Genomic DNA, 17,989 nt, shown 5'->3' with positions numbered 1-17,989 from the left:
CTGACTTCATGCAAAGAAATACGAGCAGAAACTCTACAAAAACTCACAAGTTCAATGGATGCAAGAAAGGTGATATCAAAGAAGGGTTCCTATGTTAACATGTAACTTGGCCTGTTAGGATGTTTTGGAGTTAAATAGCGTTTTTGTTCAGTGAATGTGACCTCCTAATGCTGCAAATTCCACAAATGAGCCTTTTCAGTTCTTTAAAACATATTAAATGTTTAGAAATTCTACTGTGCCTAACAATTTGGAACAGTGCATTTTAAGTTTTTATTTATTTTGTTGATTATACTGTTATCATTGGGAGGTTTCTGCAATAAAATTCGATGTATACTCTAACCGGTGATGACTTTTATTAGACTGACTGTCATTTGCACCGACCATTTAGGAAAATCCGAGAAAAATGTAATTTGCATAATAATTTGGAACATGGTGTATATGGTTGATCTGTATGAGATATATTTTTTTTTTTTTGTGCCCCCTACACCTGAATAAGTAAGGGTCATCTGACATAAAGAAGAAACTAGCTGTAATTATTTTTCTACTCCAAATTTAGTCCGTGAAAAAAAAAAAAGAAAAAATCTCATCTGAACAGCCTTATTGAATAATATTGGACCTAGTGCCGTCCGTGTGATGTCCGTTTTTTTTTTTTGTTTGTTTTTTTTTAATGGACAGCACTTGGAACAAAATTAGAATCATGTGAACTTGACCTTATAGGATTTGGAGTGGCTGTAAGATGTGGTTCCATCTTGGCTTACTTTAAGGCCATGTGCACACGCTGCGGATTCCATTGCGGAATTTTCCGCAGCGGTTTTGATAAATCTGCAGTGCAAAACTGCTGCGGTTTTTACTGCGGATTTATCGCGGTTTTTATTGCGGATTCCGCTGCGGGTTTTCACCTGCAGTTTTCTATTGGAGCAGGTGAAAAACCGCTGCGGATTCCGCACAAAGAATTGACATGCTGCCGAAAATAAACCGCTGCATTTCCGCACGTTTTTTTCCGCAGCATGTGCACTGTGGATTTAATTTCCCATAGCTTTACATGGTACTGTAAATGCATGGGAAACCGCTGCGGATCCGCAGCTGCGGAAATGCTGCGGATCCGCAGCAAAATCCGCAGCGTGTGCACATACCCTAAAAAGTTTCTTGACTCCACCCCTGCTTAAAAGGTCCACCCATTATCTAGACGAATCTTTTATAAAATACTGATGTAAAAAAGATAATATTTTAAATAAGTAACGGGAATTCATGAAATTGGGTATTATGAATCATAGTAATGCCAAAAACAAAGCCGGAAATAGATATAGATTTTTTTTAGATTTTCCACTTACTGTAAGTCTAAATTTTAGATTATACTTGCTTTTAGAAATGTTGCTTTTTTATATAGTGTGTTAAGTAAATTTACTACTATTTGGGCAGACCATGTGTAAGTTAAAATTAGGCAGGGGTGGGGCAATAGATAAGCGGGGGGAGGCAGAGGTCTACAGAAATTGTATTTTCTCCCTTGTTATAGGTGACACAGAAGTACCATCTGTTCCTGGGTCATTGTGCATTATATCCAAAGATTATTCTCCGCATTACAGCAAATGGAGTGACGATCCTAAAGGGTGGCCCTTATGTCATCTCTGTTTTGGAAGATAAAGCTAGCCTTATTTCTTGACTAATGTGTTACCAACTATACAGCTGTTATAACTGGATACCAATCGAATTCCAGCTTGAGACTGGTCTTTCAACCTTCTTTTGGGGGATAGATGGGCACCTGGATATCTAAAAAATTGGATACCAGCCCCATGTGTGAATTTATTAACATGTTCGGATGTTATCCCTTCCTGAGGCTGCCGGGGCTAAAGCATAGTCTGTCTTGGAACAGTTAGTGTTACTTAGTAGGTATTGAAGACAAAGCTATAAATCTCTTTAATGGAACGGCTATATCGTTATAGTGACTAATTAGATATATATAGCAATAAAGTCTCCTGCTGGGATGATTCCTTACATGTTGATCCCAACAATTGCATTAATCAAAATATTTAAGTCTGGAAGACACAACCGGCACTAGAGATCTGCGCAGGCTAGCCCACCATCTAAAGAAAAAAGTATTGCAGTAGTGGACAACCCCTTGAAGAGTGCTGGTTGACTCGAGTTGGTTCCCGATGGCCAGCTCCCTATTATACCTTCCACATGTTATATTAATTCCCCAGGATCCAAAATAGCAAATGTGTCTTATTGAATGTAGGGTACCCAATAAGAAACCTCACAATGATATCCATGACTGAAGGTTCAGGCCTCCATTCCACACCATGCAGAGATAAGACAACCTTGTTCTTATTTCCTTCTCTTACAATTCTCCTATTCAACCTCCACTTGGAGAAAAGGGACATTTCTCAGCCCTCACTCTTCTTCCTGGTCTGTAAGAACCTTATGGTCGCCCTCCCATAAGTATTCAGCCGGGGTCGGCTCCAGGTTTATGAGAGCCCTTTGTTGAAAGAGATGCAGTCAGTATCCTATTTTTTTGCTTTTTATTTTTCCTCTTCTCCTTCCAATATAACTTTTATTCCTCTTTCTTTGCCGGTCAATAGTCATATTGGGACTTGTTTAATTGAAAGTTAGCTACAGTATATGACTTTATAATAATAATAATAATTTTATTTATATAGCGCCAACATATTCCGCAGCGCTTTACAAATTATAGAGAGGATTTGTGCAGACAATAGACATTACAGCATAACAAAAATAACAGTTCAAAACAGATACCAAGAGGAGTGAGGGCCCTGCTCGCAAGCTTACAAACTGAGGAAAAAGGGAGACACCAGAGGTGGATGGTAACAATTGCTTTCGTTGTTCGGCCCAGCCATAGTGTAAGGATCGAGTGTTTATGTAAAGCTGCATGAACCAGTTAACAGCCTTAGTATGTAGCAGTACAGACAGAGGGCTATTAACTGCATAAATTGTATGAGAACATGATGCGAGGAACCTGATTTTGGTTTAACTTATATGAATGGGCCACACAGGGATAATTAGGTTAATGCGTTGAGGCGGTAGGCCAGTCTGAACAAATGCGTTTTTAGGGCACGCTTAAAACTGTGGGGATTGGGGATTAATAGTATTAACCTGGGTAGTGCATTCCAAAGAATTGGTGCAGCACGTGAAAAGTCTTGGAGACGGGAGTGGGAGGTTCTGATTATTGAGGATGCTAACCTCAGGTCATTAGCAGAACGGAGAACACGGGTAGGGTGGTAGGCTGAGACCAGAGAAGAGATGTAGGGTGGTGCTGAGCCATGTAGCGCTTTGTGAATGAGGGTAATAGTTTTGTACTGGATTCTGGAGCGGATGGGTAGCCAGTGTAATGACTGGCACAGGGTGGAGGCATCGGTGTAATGGTTGGTGAGGAATATGATCCTGGCTGCAGCGTTCAGGACAGATTGGAGAGGGGAGAGTTTGGTAAGAGGGAGGCCGATTAGTAGAGAGTTAAAATAGTCCAGACGAGAATGAATGAGTGAAACAGTAAGAGTTTTTGCAGAGTCGAAAGCAAGAAAAGGGCGAATTCTAGAAATGTTTTTGAGATGTAGGTAAGAAGAGCGAGCGAATGATCGGATGTGGGGGGTGAATGAAAGCTCGGAATCAAGTATGACCCCAAGGCAGCGGGCATGTTGCTTGGGAGTAATGGTGGAACCACACAGGGAGATGACAATGTCAGGCAAAGATAGGTTAGTAGAGGGAGAGAACACGAGGAGTTCAGTTTTTGACAGGTTCAGTTTCAGATAGAGGGAGGACATGATGTTAGAGAAAGCGGTAAGACAATCACTAGTGTGAAATCTCTGAATAAAACCCCAATTAAGAGTCTTCCTCAGGGGCGTGTGTTTTCACTCCTTCCTCCAAGATGCGGCCAATCGCAGCACGGCAATTGATCTAACAGCCTCAGATGCTCCAATGCTGTGATTGGCAGCTTAGCCCCCATAAAAGCACCCCCCCCCCCAGACTCTGAAGAAATGGACAGTTGCAACAAACATGAATATCCCTGCAATGGAGCGGCACAGAGCAAAACGGAAGAGATGGGCAGAATCAGGGGAGTTGAGAGATTTTTACAAGATATTTAACTCAAATATTTGTGTGTGTGTGTATATTATTTAATATACTGCTCAACAAAATAAAGGAAACTCTTAAACAACACAATGTAACTCCAAGTCAATCACACTTCTGTGAGATCAACCTGTCCAGTTATGAAGCAACATTGATTGTGAATGAATTTCTCCTGCTGCAAATGGAACAGATAACAGGTAGAAATTATAGGCCATTAGCTAAAGAACCCCTATAAAGGAGTGGTTCTGCAGGCGGTGACCACAGACAACTTGTCTGTTCTCATCCTTTTTGACTGTTGTTTTGGTTACTTTTGCATTTTGTCATTATTCTCACCCCTAGAGGTACTGTACAGTAGCATGAGGCGGTGCTTACAACCCACAGAAGTTGCTCTGGTAGAGCACCTCATCCAGGATGGCATATTATTGCGAGCTGTGGCAAGAAGGTTTGCTGTGTCTGTCAGCGTAGTGTCCAGAGCATGAAGCAGATACCAAGAGACAGGCCAGTACACCAGGAGATGTGGAGGGGGCTATAGGAGGGCAACAATCCAGCAGCAGGACCGCTATCTCCTTCTTTGTGCAACGAGGAACAGGAGGAGCAGTGCCAGAACCCTACAAAATTACCTCCAGCAGGCCACAAATGTGCATGTGTCTCCTCAAACTGTCAAACAGACTCCATGAGGGTGGTATGAGGGCCTGACATCCAAAAGTAGGTGTTGTGCTTACAGCCCAGCACTGTGCAGGTCTATTGGCATTTGCCAGAGAACACCAAGATTGGCAGATTCGACACTGGCGCCCTTTGCTCTTCACAGGTGAAAGCAGGTTCACACTGAGCACATGTGACAGAGTCTGGACAAACTGTGGAGAATGTTCTGCTGCCTGTAACATCTTTCAGCATGACCGGTTTGGCAGTGGATCCTCAGACCCCTTGTGAGACCATATGCTGGTGCGGTTGGCCATGGGTTCCTCCTAATGCAGGACAATGCCAGACCTCCTGTGGCTGAAGTGTGTCAGCAGTTCCTGCATCGTCTCTGCAGGAAATAACAGTTATCTCGAGCTCCGCTTGCAGAACACATTACTTAATTTTTCCCAACTTCTACATTACACCACATGAAGAAAAAGTGGCAACATAGTGTCACTCTACACAGTAACAGAACCGCCCCCATGTAAAACAGTGTCCTCAAAATATAAAATAAATACATCACTGCAGTAATAATATCCCTTAATTAGCCCCTATGGTAATAATAATATCGCCCATCCTGGCCCCGTGTATCTCATTCTTGGCTCCAGCCATATGTTCTCCCATCCTGCCCTCATGAGTATCCATTCTGCCCCATATAATCTCCCCATCCTGCACGATCTGGCTCCAATCCCTGCCCCATGTATTTCATTCTGCCCCGTGTCTCCAATCATGCCTCATCTGTCTCCAGTCCCGCCCCCAATGTGTCCAGCATCTCTGCCCCCAGTGTCCAGCATCTCATAACAGACACACACACACACACACACACACACACACACACACACACACACACACACACACACACACACACTGCAGAACTATTGAGGGCAATTTCAATTTAAATTTAGTTTTAATAAATTCATGTATTAGGGGGCCAAAAGTCGTTTATTTTTTCAAAGGCTCTGCATTTCCCTGCCCATTCAACTGTGGTCATAATTCGGCTAAAAAATACAAAACAAGAAGCAAGAGTTAAAACTTTCCCATTGGACAGACAGAATGATCTAACTGATGGATTCTCCGTTAACTCATTCTACAGCCAGCAATAGACCATGCAGTATGGAAGCTATATGACGCAAATAGCGCAAAAGCATTAATGACACCCAATTATAAAATCAATTTGTAGCCAAAAATACATGAAAAATAGTTTCTACAAGCCAAATAACAAGAGTAAAGATGGAGTTCCTCTTTAACATGGTTGTCACAAGTCTTGCCTGCTAGCATCGCTTGTAAAATAGCTGATCTAGATGAAGCTGGGTCTGCGAGCTGCTGCATTAATAATCCAGCCTTCCAGCAGTCACTGCAGTTTTATTTCATGGCTTCTATTCTTATCAATATTTGATACACAAATAAATGGCAGGCGCTCATGTTAATTATTTTCTCATGTTGCAGAGAATGAATACATCGTGCCTCCATTAACCAAGTTTGCAGTCATTCGGCATGTACATATTTTACTTACACATCTGTTTGCTTTGTATTTCTCAAATTTATTTTTTTCCCTCCTCTCTTTGTACAATGGGGCGTGTAGAATTCTGCAACTTGCTTGCTTAATGAAACTGTTAATTCTCAGTGCTGCAAGCATCAGCACCTTCCAGAATAACACAATGAATGCTCTGATTTATTGGCGCCTCATCTGTTAGGAGGATTTCCAAACCTTTTTTTTGTATAAGATCTCTGCTGACTCGCAGTGAATGAGCCCACGATGATCTGCATCCAGAGATGGATGACGTCCGGCTGCAGGGTCTGGTGCACTGCAAGGAGCCGTAAACCGCACATGGTCAAGATGGTTTTCAGTTTCTTTCCATTCATTAACAGCAATCAGAGATCCTGCAAGAAAAAAAAAAAGTGCAAATTTGGGACTAATGGCAACTTTGACTCTACTTAAAGGGATGTCCAGAACTTAACAATTGATGGACTGTCCATAAAATAGGTCATCAGTAGGAGATCGGTGAGGGTCCGACACCTCTACCAATTTCCTGATAGTTGATAATTACTCAGACAGCTGCTATATATCAGCGATGTACTCAGCAGCCCCGTACATATTTAGTGGCCACTTGTGAGTATTGCACTTTATCGCCTCATTTACTTGAATGCTGGAGTAATTTTCTTCTGATTATGGCAATGCAGGATGTGAGACCCCCACTGGTCTCATACTGATTATCTATTGTAAGTATAGGTCCTCAATTAAAGGGGTCGGCCACTACTTTCAGTGGGGGTGAAACACCTGGCACCTCTGCTGATAAGCTGTTGCCAGCGCCTGAACGTTGTGTGATGCTGCAATAAACAGCGCCATCACTTCTATTGTGGCCGCCGCTGGGTACTGCAGATCCATCCTTAATTCGAATTAATAGAGGCTGGATCCAGTACCAGCGATGGTAGATCTGAAACATCTGTCACTCCAGCTCTATTCCTTGCCCAACACCACCACCTCCTGCTTGCCTCATGGCTCCTTTGCCAGAAGACACACAGCATAGAGGCTTTCAGTCAGAAAGCAGCAAGGCTGGGAGGAGGAGTAGAGCTGGAGTGACAGAGGCTTCAGATCTACCATAGCTCTTCAGTCTCATTTGCATATGAATTCAGAAGCTGATTTCTCAGGAATGGAGGAACGGACTGGCCATGTAAAAGTATTGTTGGACTTGTCTTTGAATAATCTGCAGGCACATATAAATCGTTTGGGTGGTGAAATCCTGCTGACAGATTCCCTTTTAGCCACAAAGTCTATTAAAAGGTTTGGAAACCCCATCAGCATTCAGTTCTTCCAGATATTCTGTTAAGACCTGAATATAAAGTCCTCTGATGCTCAGGTGCCAGTTTGGCCATTATATACAAAGCTGGGCCCTTGGTTTGGTGCCGTTGCCCAGTGCCGCCCCCCATCTTTCCCAGCTCTGTGTATTACTTGACATGCAAACTCCTCTGCTGCCAAAATCCTTGTTCTGAAGGCAGCTGAGCGATTGATCTGCATTACATGTGAATTTTGTCACTGACCGCAAATTCTCTGCTTCATTCCCCAGGGAGTGATTCAAGACGTGAAACTCATCTTTATGCCGAGCGGATACATAACACAGTGCCCAAACCTGAATCGCAGTAAGTGGAAACTATTCTTAACAGGCGTTGTAATGCAGAAACATGAGTGCTCAATAGAGAGTAATGGTTTATTAAAGGAATCTTAAAGGGAAAGTCCACAATGGAGAACCCCACAATCATTATCAAATCAATGTGGACCGCGACACCTGGCGCCCCCACTAATCAGTTGTTACTAGTTCTCATGGCTGCCGGAACTACACTGTGTATAGAGCCAAAAAAAAGAAAAATTCTATTTTAGTCGTCATTCTCAGTTCTGCAGCTCAGCGCTAATGAACTAAATTGCAGTACCTGAGAACGGCCACTACAGAATGTGCGGCGCTGTCCACCCTGGCAGCTAATTGTGGGGGATGCCAACCCCTTTATGGGATATCCAGATTCAGCAGAGCAGAATTTGCAATTTTTGGGGGGATGTATTTATTTTCACTGAATTTCATGGCACAAAAATAATCAAGTGGCGATTTCAGCTCTGCCACATCTGTATATCCATAGGCTTGGTATGAGCTAATAAACTAATATCTGGAGCAGGATGGAGAGGACAGGAGACACAGCAGCTTGTGCTTTTTGTGACTCGTAGGGCGGCAGCGTTACAGTGTATCACCCTGATTGATGATTAGATACATTTGTTTCCCTTAGAAGCAGATGAAGTTGCACTGCTCGTCCTTACATTGATGGAGATGTTGGTATTAGTACGTTGCTGCTTAATATCCTCATTTACATGTAAATGGTCTCTGCCGTCTTGATGCATCATGTTTAATCCGAGGTTTTTACTTGCGTTCTCTTGTCTTGTCTTATGGAGCATGCCCGACCTGCAGCGATTTCCTGAGTCTCGTGCAAGGAATCATGGATTTACAGGAGCTGCTGGCAAAACTCACAGCCAAGGTAAGGGGATACGGGGGACTCGTGGAGTAGGGGCTATGAGAAGGTGACTCTACCTGTGGATATGGGGGGGATTCATGGGGCGGGGGCTACGAGAAGGTGACTCTACCTGGGAATAAGGGATGATTCATGGGGCAGGGGCTAGGAGAAGGTGACTCTACCTGGGCATATGAGGGAATTGATGGGGCAGGGGCTAGGAGAAGGTGACTCTACCTGGGCATATGGGGGAATTGATGGGACAGGGGCTAGGAGAAGGTGACTCTACCTGGGCATATGGGGGAATTGATGGGACAGGGGCTAGGAGAATGTGAACTCTACCTGGGCATATGGGGGATTGATGGGGAAGCGGCTAGGAGAAGGTGAACTCCACCTGGGCATATGGGGGATCGATGGGGCAGGGGCTAGGAGAAGGTGAACTCTACCTGGGAATAAAGGAGGATTCATGGGGCAAGGGCTAGGAGAAGGTGACTCTACCTGGGCATATGGGGGAATTGATGGGGCAATGGCTAGGAGAAGGTGACTCTACCTGGGGATATGGGGGGGATTTATGGGGCAGGTGCTAGGAGAAGGTGACTCTACCTGGGGATATGGCGGGATTCATGGGGCAAGGGCTAGGAGAAGGTGACTCTACCTGGGCATATGGGGGAATTGATGGGACAAGGGCTAGGAGAAGGTGACTCTACCTGGGGATATGGGGGGGATTTATGGGGCAGGGGCTAGGAGAAGGTGACTCTACCTGGGGATATGGCGGGATTCATGGGGCAAGGGCTAGGAGAAGGTGACTCTACCTGTGGATATGGGGGGGATTGTTGGGGCAGGGGCTAGGAGAAGGTGACTCTACCTGGGAATAGGGGATGATTCATGGGGCAGGGGCTAGGAGAAGGTGACTCTACCTGGGCATATGGGGGAATTGATGGGGCAGGGGCTAGGAGAAGGTGACTCTACCTGGGCATATGGGGGAATTGATGGGACAGGGGCTAGGAGAAGGTGACTCTACCTGGGCATATGGGGGATCGATGGGGCAGGGGCTAGGAGAAGGTGAACTCTACCTGGGCATATGGGGGATCGATGGCGCAGGGGCTAGGAGAAGGTGAACTCTACCTGGGTATAAAGGAGGATTCATGGGGCAAGGGATAGGAGAAGGTGACTCTACCTGGGGATATGGGGGGGATTTATGGGGCAGGGGCTAGGAGAAGGTGACTCTACCTGGAGATATGGGGGGGGGGATTTATGGGGCAGGGGCTAGGAGAAGGTGACTCTACCTGGAGATATGGGGGAGATTTATGGGACAGGGGATGGGAGAAGCTGACTTTACATGGGGATATGGGGGATTCATGGGGCAGCGGCTAAGAGAAGGTGACTCTACCTGGGGATATGGGGAAATTCATTGGGCGGGGGCTAGGAAAAGGTGACTCTACCTGGGAATAAGGGAGGATTTATGGGACAGGGGCTAGGAGAAAGTGACTCTACCTGGGGGTATAGGGGGGATTCATGGGGCAGGGGCTCGGAGAAGGTTACTACCTGGGAAAATTGGGGGAATTCATGGGGCAGGGGCTAGGAGAAGGTGAATTCTACCTGGGGATATGGGGGAATTCATGGGGCAGGGGCTAAAAAAAGGTGACTAACTGGGGATATGGGGTCCTGACACTCTCCGACTTGTATGAGTGGGAGGACAGATGTCTGCAATGTTACATAGGAAGGTGGGCGCTCACATAAATATCTGATGTCTAAGTATGTAAGGTGATCACAGGTGAATATCAGCGAGCCCTCTGTCATACGGGCTACTGTCTGAGTGTATCTATGCCAGGTAGTTAGCATCTGAGCCGGTGCATCTGATCTTATCATTTGTGTTATGGTCTGCTAAGCTTGTATATCTAATCCAACCTTGTGGGGTACTGTTTAAGGCCGGGGTCACACTTGCGTTTGCAATGCGAGAAACTCGCGCATGAATACCCGGCACTATGCATGTATTTCTATGCAGCCGCACGCTCTGGTCGCGAGTGCCAGCGGCAGTGCCGCGTATTGATGCGAGAGACTCTTGCGATTTTCTCGCATTGCACTCGCAAGTGTGACTCCAGCCTAAGATGGTGTATCCAAGCCTGTCAACTGTGATACTGTATGTTGATATAATGTATCTAAGCCAACGCTTAGTGTTATGTCTATCATGTTTGATATCATGTCTGCTGAGCTACTGTATGTAATCCATTTATGTCTGTTGCAGTATATGATAGTGTATCCAAGTCCATCTTCTCTGATACCATCTATTGATATAGTGTATAGAGCCTATCAAGTGTGATAATGTCTGCTGAGCTAATGTATCTAATCCAATCATGTCTGATGTGGTCTTTGATAGTGTATCCAAGCCAGTCATTGGTAATAATGTATGTTGATATAGTGTATCTCAGAATATGATGGGTGATGTGCCAATCATGAGTAATGTCTGCTGAGCGAATGTGTCTAATCCCATGCTGTCTGCTAAGATAGTGTATCCAAGTCTTTGATATGTGATACTGTCAGCCAGGTTGGTGTATCCGAGTATATCATGGTTGGTACTGTTTTCTGAGGTCAATACACTGTCTGCTGAGTTAGTGTATCTAAGCCTATTATGTTTGATGCTGTCTGCCAAGTCTATGTACATGAATAACATATTATGTTGAACCCAGGTATCTAATCCTATTGTGTGGCGCTATGTTCTGAGCCGGTGTATCTAATCCTATTGTGTGGCGCTATGTTCTGAGCCGGTGTATCTAATCCTATTGTGTGGTGCTATGTTCTGAGCCGGTGTATCTAATCCTATTGTGTGGTGCTATGTTCTGAGCCCGTGTATCTAATCCTATTGTGTGGTGCTATGTTGTGAGCTGATATATCTAATCCCATTGTGCGGTGCTATGTTCTGAGCTAGTGTATCTAATCCTATTGTGTGATACTATGTTCAAAGCCGATGTATCGAATCCTATCATTTTAAATACCCATGGGATATTTATTCCTCATGCCTTGTATATTATTTCCGATTGAGCCAAGGTATCTAATCCTGTCATGTGTGATACTGTCTGGTGAGTTGGTGTATCTCAGCTGCCCAAGGTGAGATCCACTCTCGCATATATTCACCTGCTATGACTTGGGTCTTCTCCGGCCTCTGTCCTTAAGTCTGCATGTTATCCCGCCATGTCTGTAATTAGTGCCGCCGCGCCTCGTACCCTGCGGGATTATGATGTGGATGCGCCGGATAATCCGGGGTTTATGGCGCTCAGGTTCTATCCAGTAAACAGATTCTGCGGGATCCCGGCAGTAATATCTGGGCATTACCTTCATGTATAATACCGCCGATACTCCACAGCCAGACATTTACTCCTAATGTCACAGCTCTTGGCGATTTGTCAGTAATTCTATGTTTGCCTGGATTCAGTAATGATAATGGTTCCTATAAATTACCCAATATTAACTCCTCCTTGCCAAGTTTAGTTTTTTTTTTAATTTTTCTTTTTCCATCCCTACTCGGTCCAGAGCCATGAAAGTACAAATTATAGAGATTTATATGTGTTTGTTACGTTTTACTACATTATGTTCACAAAGTTAGGCCTTTTTTTTATATAGATTCTTTTGTCAGATGTTAATGGTTCTGAGAATAATAACTTTTTTTTTTCTTCTTCTATTTTTCCATCAGTGGAGTGATTATATAAGAGGCTTATTTTTCCAAAGGAGCGATGTAATTTTTATTAGTACCATTATATCGTACATATGACATTTGCTCACTTTGTATACAATTTTTTTTGTTCTTGAGGTGACCAAAAAACAGCAATTCTGACATTTTTCTTGTTTATTCACTATGAGGCATAGTATAGATAATCCAAAGTTTATTCGGACTCCCATGACAGCACCACGAGAGAGGGGATCCGCCCTTGAGGAACAGGAAACCTACAGATACAAAAGGGCGGCACCTCTCCCACGCATCAGTTGGTTTCCTGTTCCTGATGGGACGGGATCCTACAGATGAAGAGTCTCATGGATCCCAGGCCAGCCGGCTGGTTCAGGTAGCGGCGGGGTCTCCTACCTCGGCCAGTGCGGAGTTCCTGGAGACGCCACGGTGGTCCTGGCTGGGCTGCACGGCAGTGGCGTTCGCAGCAGGGAGCGGAGTCCGGAGGATGTCCATCTCCATAGAAGCCAGCGCAGGGTAAGTATTTCCCCGGGTTCTTCTGCTCCAGCAGTGTACTTGTGCCAGAGGTGATGTGTGCGGAGCCGGGGCGTGATGGTGGGCACTGTCCGGGGCGCTACTGGCAGGCCGGGCGTCCCGCGCTGCTCTGGACGCAAAGCGTCGATGGGCCGCGGTGACGTCTGAGGCAGAGCCAGCATGCGCTTCCGGGTCACCGGGGTTGCTGCGCATGCGCGGTAAATCCAAGATGGCGGCGCCCACCGGAATAGGACGCCGGACACTTGCACACGTCCCTCAGGCCGGTTGGTGCACCTGTAGGGGCGGGGAGTCAAGTGGAGGACGGCGAGGCTAATCTGCTGACCGGAGGAGGGGATGTAAGCAGGCTTCAGGGAAGGTCCCATGCTTCTGGTCTCATTTTCTGTGCACAATAGAGAGTGATCATGAGCAGCAGCTGAGGCTGCTGAAAGATGTGTGAAAGTGACAGACGGAGTGAACAGTCCAGTCATAAGAGCTCCTCCAGACAAGAGTCAGGAGCATTGACTGTGAAACCCTCCCCCTCATTCCGGTACCTATTTGCTGCAGGCACTGGTAAGGGATCTACGTGAATGTTGACTCAGTGATGCGGTCCCCCTTATATTTTTTATATAGGGGAAGAGGTGCACGGATAAGGCTAAACACAAGGAATGCGCCCTCTGTGGAGTCCCCTTACCAGATTCGTGCCCGAAAAAATTATGTACCCCATGTATCCTGCAGACGGTAAGGTCTCAGGAAGGGGAAGGGGTGGAGTGGCATTACGTCTAGATAGACTATGTTGCTTTTACTATCCTCCCCCAGGGAGAAGGGTCTCCTCATATTACTGCAAGCCTGAAAGAAATAGGGCAGAAGTAAGGGAATCCTTGAAGTCCCTGTCTCAAGTAAAGGGCTCAAGATACAAAGACCCTGCTCATTTTTGCTTGCCCTAGACCGAGTAGATAAACTGGGAAACGGTCAGGGGTACGATGGGCATAGCGGAACCCCAACCGCAGCTATCCATGCAGGTGACCATGTTTAGTGGGCTGGAGGAAGCGATGGTCTTTCCCTTTAAATGAAAAGATCCAGGAGCTAATTTTGCCGGAAATGGAAAGAGCCAGAGAAGAGGGGCTCCTTACCACTGGCTCTTAAACGTAGATACCCTTACGAGGATCCGGCAGTCAATACCTGGAACAAAGCCCCTAAGTTACATGTGGCGGTAGCCAAAGCATCAAAAAGGACCTCGCTACCTTTTGAAGACATGGGGACCCTTAAAGATCCCCTAGACAGGAAGGCAGAGACCTTCCTTAAGGGAACCTGGGAGATGGCCAGTTCCCGAAGACCAGCGGTAGCAGCAACTTGTACGGCCACATACATAATGGTCTGGCTGGACCAATTAGAGTCCCAGCTAAAGAAGGGGCTGCTAGAGATCTAGAGATACAATTCTAGGTGGCCTGCCAGTGATTCAGGAAGCTGCAGCTTTCCTAATGAATGCCCGATTGACTCTGTTAGGATGGCGGCCAGAGCAGCAGGACTTTCCAATATGGCCCGCAGAGCCTTGTGGCTTAAATGCTGGCCGGGGACATCCAAACAAGATCAAAGCTCTGTACTATCCCGTGCAATAGGGAGTATCTATTTGATCCAACCGGATGAGTTGCTGGATAAGGCAGGGGATAAGAAAAAGTTCCCAAATTTATCTTCTACGTCCTACCGACATCCTTTCAATAGAAGGAGGTTTGGTCAGGGAAGAAGACGCACATCACCCACTAGGCACTGTTTCAGATGGGGGTACGGACTTTGTTTAGTCGCTCTTCAGGAGAGCGTAAGAAGCCCGACAAATGACTAGCAGTTTTCGTGGGGGAAGATTGTCGGCATTCCTTCTGGCATGGTTAGAGATCACAAATAGTGACTGGGTGCGGAACATAATAGCTAATGGACTCCAGCTTGAGTTCACTTTTATTCTGCGGAATAGCTTTAAATGAACTCCCTTGCACTCTTCCCCTCTTGAACAGACGGCATTGGAAACAGAGATTTTGGATTCATGCCTTTAAAGTGTTCTAGTAGAGGTTCCGGAATCTGAGAGTGGTAGAGGATTCTACTCTCCTACGTTTCTCATTCAGAAACCTGATAGATCATTTAGAATTAATTTTCATTCCCTAAATGAGTTTCTAATCAATCGAACCTTTAAGATGGAATCAATCAGTTCATCAATAAAGATGTTGGTTGAAAATTGTTTCACGGCGGTCATAGATTTGAGAGACGCGTACTATCAAGTACCTATCCATACAAATCGGTGTCCATGAGGGGGGTAGTCCTCCATTTTCAGTTTACGGCGCTTCCCTTCGGTTTATCGGCTGCCCCTCGGGTATTCACGAAATTAGTTGCTGAAGTCATGGCTCATCTGCGGGAGTCGAATATTCTTATTATCCCTTACTTAGATGATTTCCTGATAGTGGGTAATTCAGTGAATCATTGCCTGTCACAAATAGAAAAACCTAGGGCCAGGCTAGAAGCATTTAGGCTGGATAATAAATTATGAAAAATCCCGATTGCAGCCTTTAAAGGTCCAGAAATTTTTAGATCTACTGTTAGATTCTGAAGCACAACAATGTTGTCTACATCCAGACAAGTTGAATGACCCTCAGGCAGGCCAGGTCCTTGTTAGGGCCCCTGACGTCATGTATCCCAGCCGTCAGGTGGGCTCAGTTTCACACTAGACCCTTAAGGAAGGATGTCTTTGTTAATGATAGAGCCTTAGGGGGGGTCCCTGCAGAGCCAAATATCATTGAGCCGTTAAACATCATGTCTCTTAGGTGATGGCTGGACAAGGACATCTTATCTTAAGGAGTTCCCTGGGTAACCCACATAACCGTGTAATAACCACGGATGCTAGCTCCTCGGGGTGGGGGGCCCATATGTGTGACATCGTGGTCCAAGGACAATAGGGCTCCCGGGTGGGATCCTCGTCCAATCAGAGGGAGTTGTTGGCAATAGAAATTATCAGTTAAAAGCTCCTCTTATATCTACAAGGTCACCATGTCAAGATTCTTTCGCGCAACCAAGTGGCGGTAGCCTATGTCAACCACCAAGGTGGAACACGTTCAAAGGCTATGATGCAAGTAGCAGATCGCCTATTTCAAACAGCCGAAAGACATATTCAATCTTTGACAGCGCTTCATAACAGAGGAAAGGACTTTCTAAGCTGCAATACCCTAAAGCAGGGAGAGTGGTCTTTGGACAGGGACATCTTCAACCAGATTGTCCGCAAATGGGGTCAACCGGAGGTAGACCTCTTTGCCAACAGGAGAAACAGATAAGTAAGGAGATTCTGTTCTCTAAATCCCAGGGAGAATCCTCTGGTAGTGGACGCATTCCTAACAAAATGGGACTTCTCCCAGGCCTACGCATTCCCGCCATTAGCTCTGTTACCTCTAGTGGTAAGAAAAATCAGGGAAAACCAAGCAAGGGTCATACTAATCGTCCCATTTTGGCCCAGGAGGACCTGGTTCGTAAGGCTCAAGACTATGTAGGTATGCGATCCCTGGGTACTTCCAGACCTTCCGGATCTGCTCTGCCAGGGGCCAATCAACCATCCAGAAGTGACGGGACTTAATTTAACGGCGTGGAGTCTGAAAGGTCATTGTTGACAAATAGAGGTTTCTCCCCGAATTTAGTGGACACCCTTCTGAAAAGTAGAAAACAAATCATAACAAAGATCTACTTTAGAACCTGGAAATGATTCCTAGCCTCTTCTGAGTTTAGTGTTGAAGACTGGGTACCGGTGCGACAGATCTTTGAATTTCTCAGAAGGGTTTGGAATTAGGCCTTTCCACGAGTACACTAAGGCCATGTGCACACGTTCAGTATTTTTCGCGTTTTTTTCACTATAAAAACGTGATTAAAACACGAAAAAAACGCAAAAAAAAGTTTACATATGCCTCCCATTATTTTAAGTGTATTCCGTATTTCTTGTGCAAATGTTGCATTTTTTTCCGCGAAAAAATCGCATTGCGGAAAAAAAAGCAACATGTTCATTAAATTTGCGGAATTGCGGGGATTCCGCACACCTAGGAATGCATTGATCTGCTTACTTTCCGCATGTGGCTGTGCCCACCATGCGGGAAGTAAGCAGATCATGTGCGGTTGGTACCCAGGGTGGAGGAGAGGAGACTCTCCTCCACGGACTGGGCACCGTATAATTGGTTAAAAAAAAAGAATTAAAATAAAGTCATATACTCACCTTTGATGGCCCCCGGAGTCTTCCCGCCTCTCAGCGGTGCATGCTGCCTCTTCCGTTCCTATAGATGGTGTGGTGAAGGACTTGCGATGACGTCGCGGTCACATGACCGTGATGACGTCGCGGTCACGTGACCGCGACGTCATCGAAGGTCCTGCACCACACCATCTATAGGAACGGACGCCGCTGAGGAGATCGGCTGTCTGCAGAGGGTGAGTATAACCATTTTTTTATTTTTTTATTATTTTTAACATGATATCTTTTTACTATTGATGCTGCTTAAGCAGCATCTATAGTAAAAAGTTGGTCACACTTGTCAAACAGTATGTTTGACAAGTGTGACCAACCTGTCAGTCTGTTGGAAAACTTTAGCATTCTGCAAGCTAATTTCGCTTGCAAAATGCTAAAAAAAAAACGCAAAAAAAAATGCGGATTTCTTGCAGAAAATTTCCGGTTTTCTTCAGGAAATTTCTGCAAGAAATCCTGACGTGTGCACATACCCTAAAAGTGCAGGTCTCAGCCCTGTGGGTCTTATTTTCCTGTAATATTGCCGATATCTATTTGATTTCTAGATTTATTAAGCTCACTGGGAGAGCTAGGCCCATACACAAGAATAGAAGCATGCCGTGGGATCTCAACCTAGTCCTTTCAGCTTTGACAGAGGCCCCCATTGAACCCTGGAGTCAGCCTCGATTTAGATGCTATCCCTTAAAACAGTATTCTGATAGCAATAACATCTGCTTGTAGAGTAGGGGATATTCAGGCATCTTTCCAGACTTCCCCTTATACAGAGTTCTTGCAGGACAGGGTAGTCCTAAGGCCGG

At 45.4% G+C, this 17,989-nt stretch overlaps 1 protein-coding gene and 1 long non-coding RNA gene across 5 annotated transcripts in view; one reads left to right on the top strand and one right to left on the bottom strand.

The window, feature by feature from the left end:
- LOC143806544 (uncharacterized) overlaps positions 1 to 13,081 on the bottom strand; it is a 131,956-nt gene extending 118,875 nt beyond the window's left edge. Inside the window, exons 1-2 of the long non-coding RNA XR_013221502.1 lie at positions 12,821 to 13,081; positions 6,269 to 6,636 (exon numbers count right to left, since the gene is read on the bottom strand). This is a non-coding gene — a long non-coding RNA (uncharacterized LOC143806544). The remainder of the gene's footprint in view (positions 1 to 6,268; positions 6,637 to 12,820) is intronic.
- Positions 1 to 17,989, top strand: part of NELL1 (neural EGFL like 1) — a 988,017-nt gene that overhangs the window by 301,041 nt on the left and 668,987 nt on the right. For all 4 annotated transcript variants that reach the window (XM_077287196.1, XM_077287197.1, XM_077287195.1 and 1 more), the window contains exons 6-7: positions 7,821 to 7,893; positions 8,690 to 8,772. In XM_077287196.1, coding sequence (XP_077143311.1) covers positions 7,821 to 7,893; positions 8,690 to 8,772 — 156 coding nt within the window. The remainder of the gene's footprint in view (positions 1 to 7,820; positions 7,894 to 8,689; positions 8,773 to 17,989) is intronic.

Source organism: Ranitomeya variabilis, chromosome 2, assembly GCF_051348905.1.
Source record: "Ranitomeya variabilis isolate aRanVar5 chromosome 2, aRanVar5.hap1, whole genome shotgun sequence".
Lineage (NCBI taxonomy): Eukaryota > Metazoa > Chordata > Amphibia > Anura > Dendrobatidae > Ranitomeya > Ranitomeya variabilis.
Note: the sequence above shows the minus strand (reverse complement) of the source record. Positions and strands in the feature narration are given on the sequence as shown.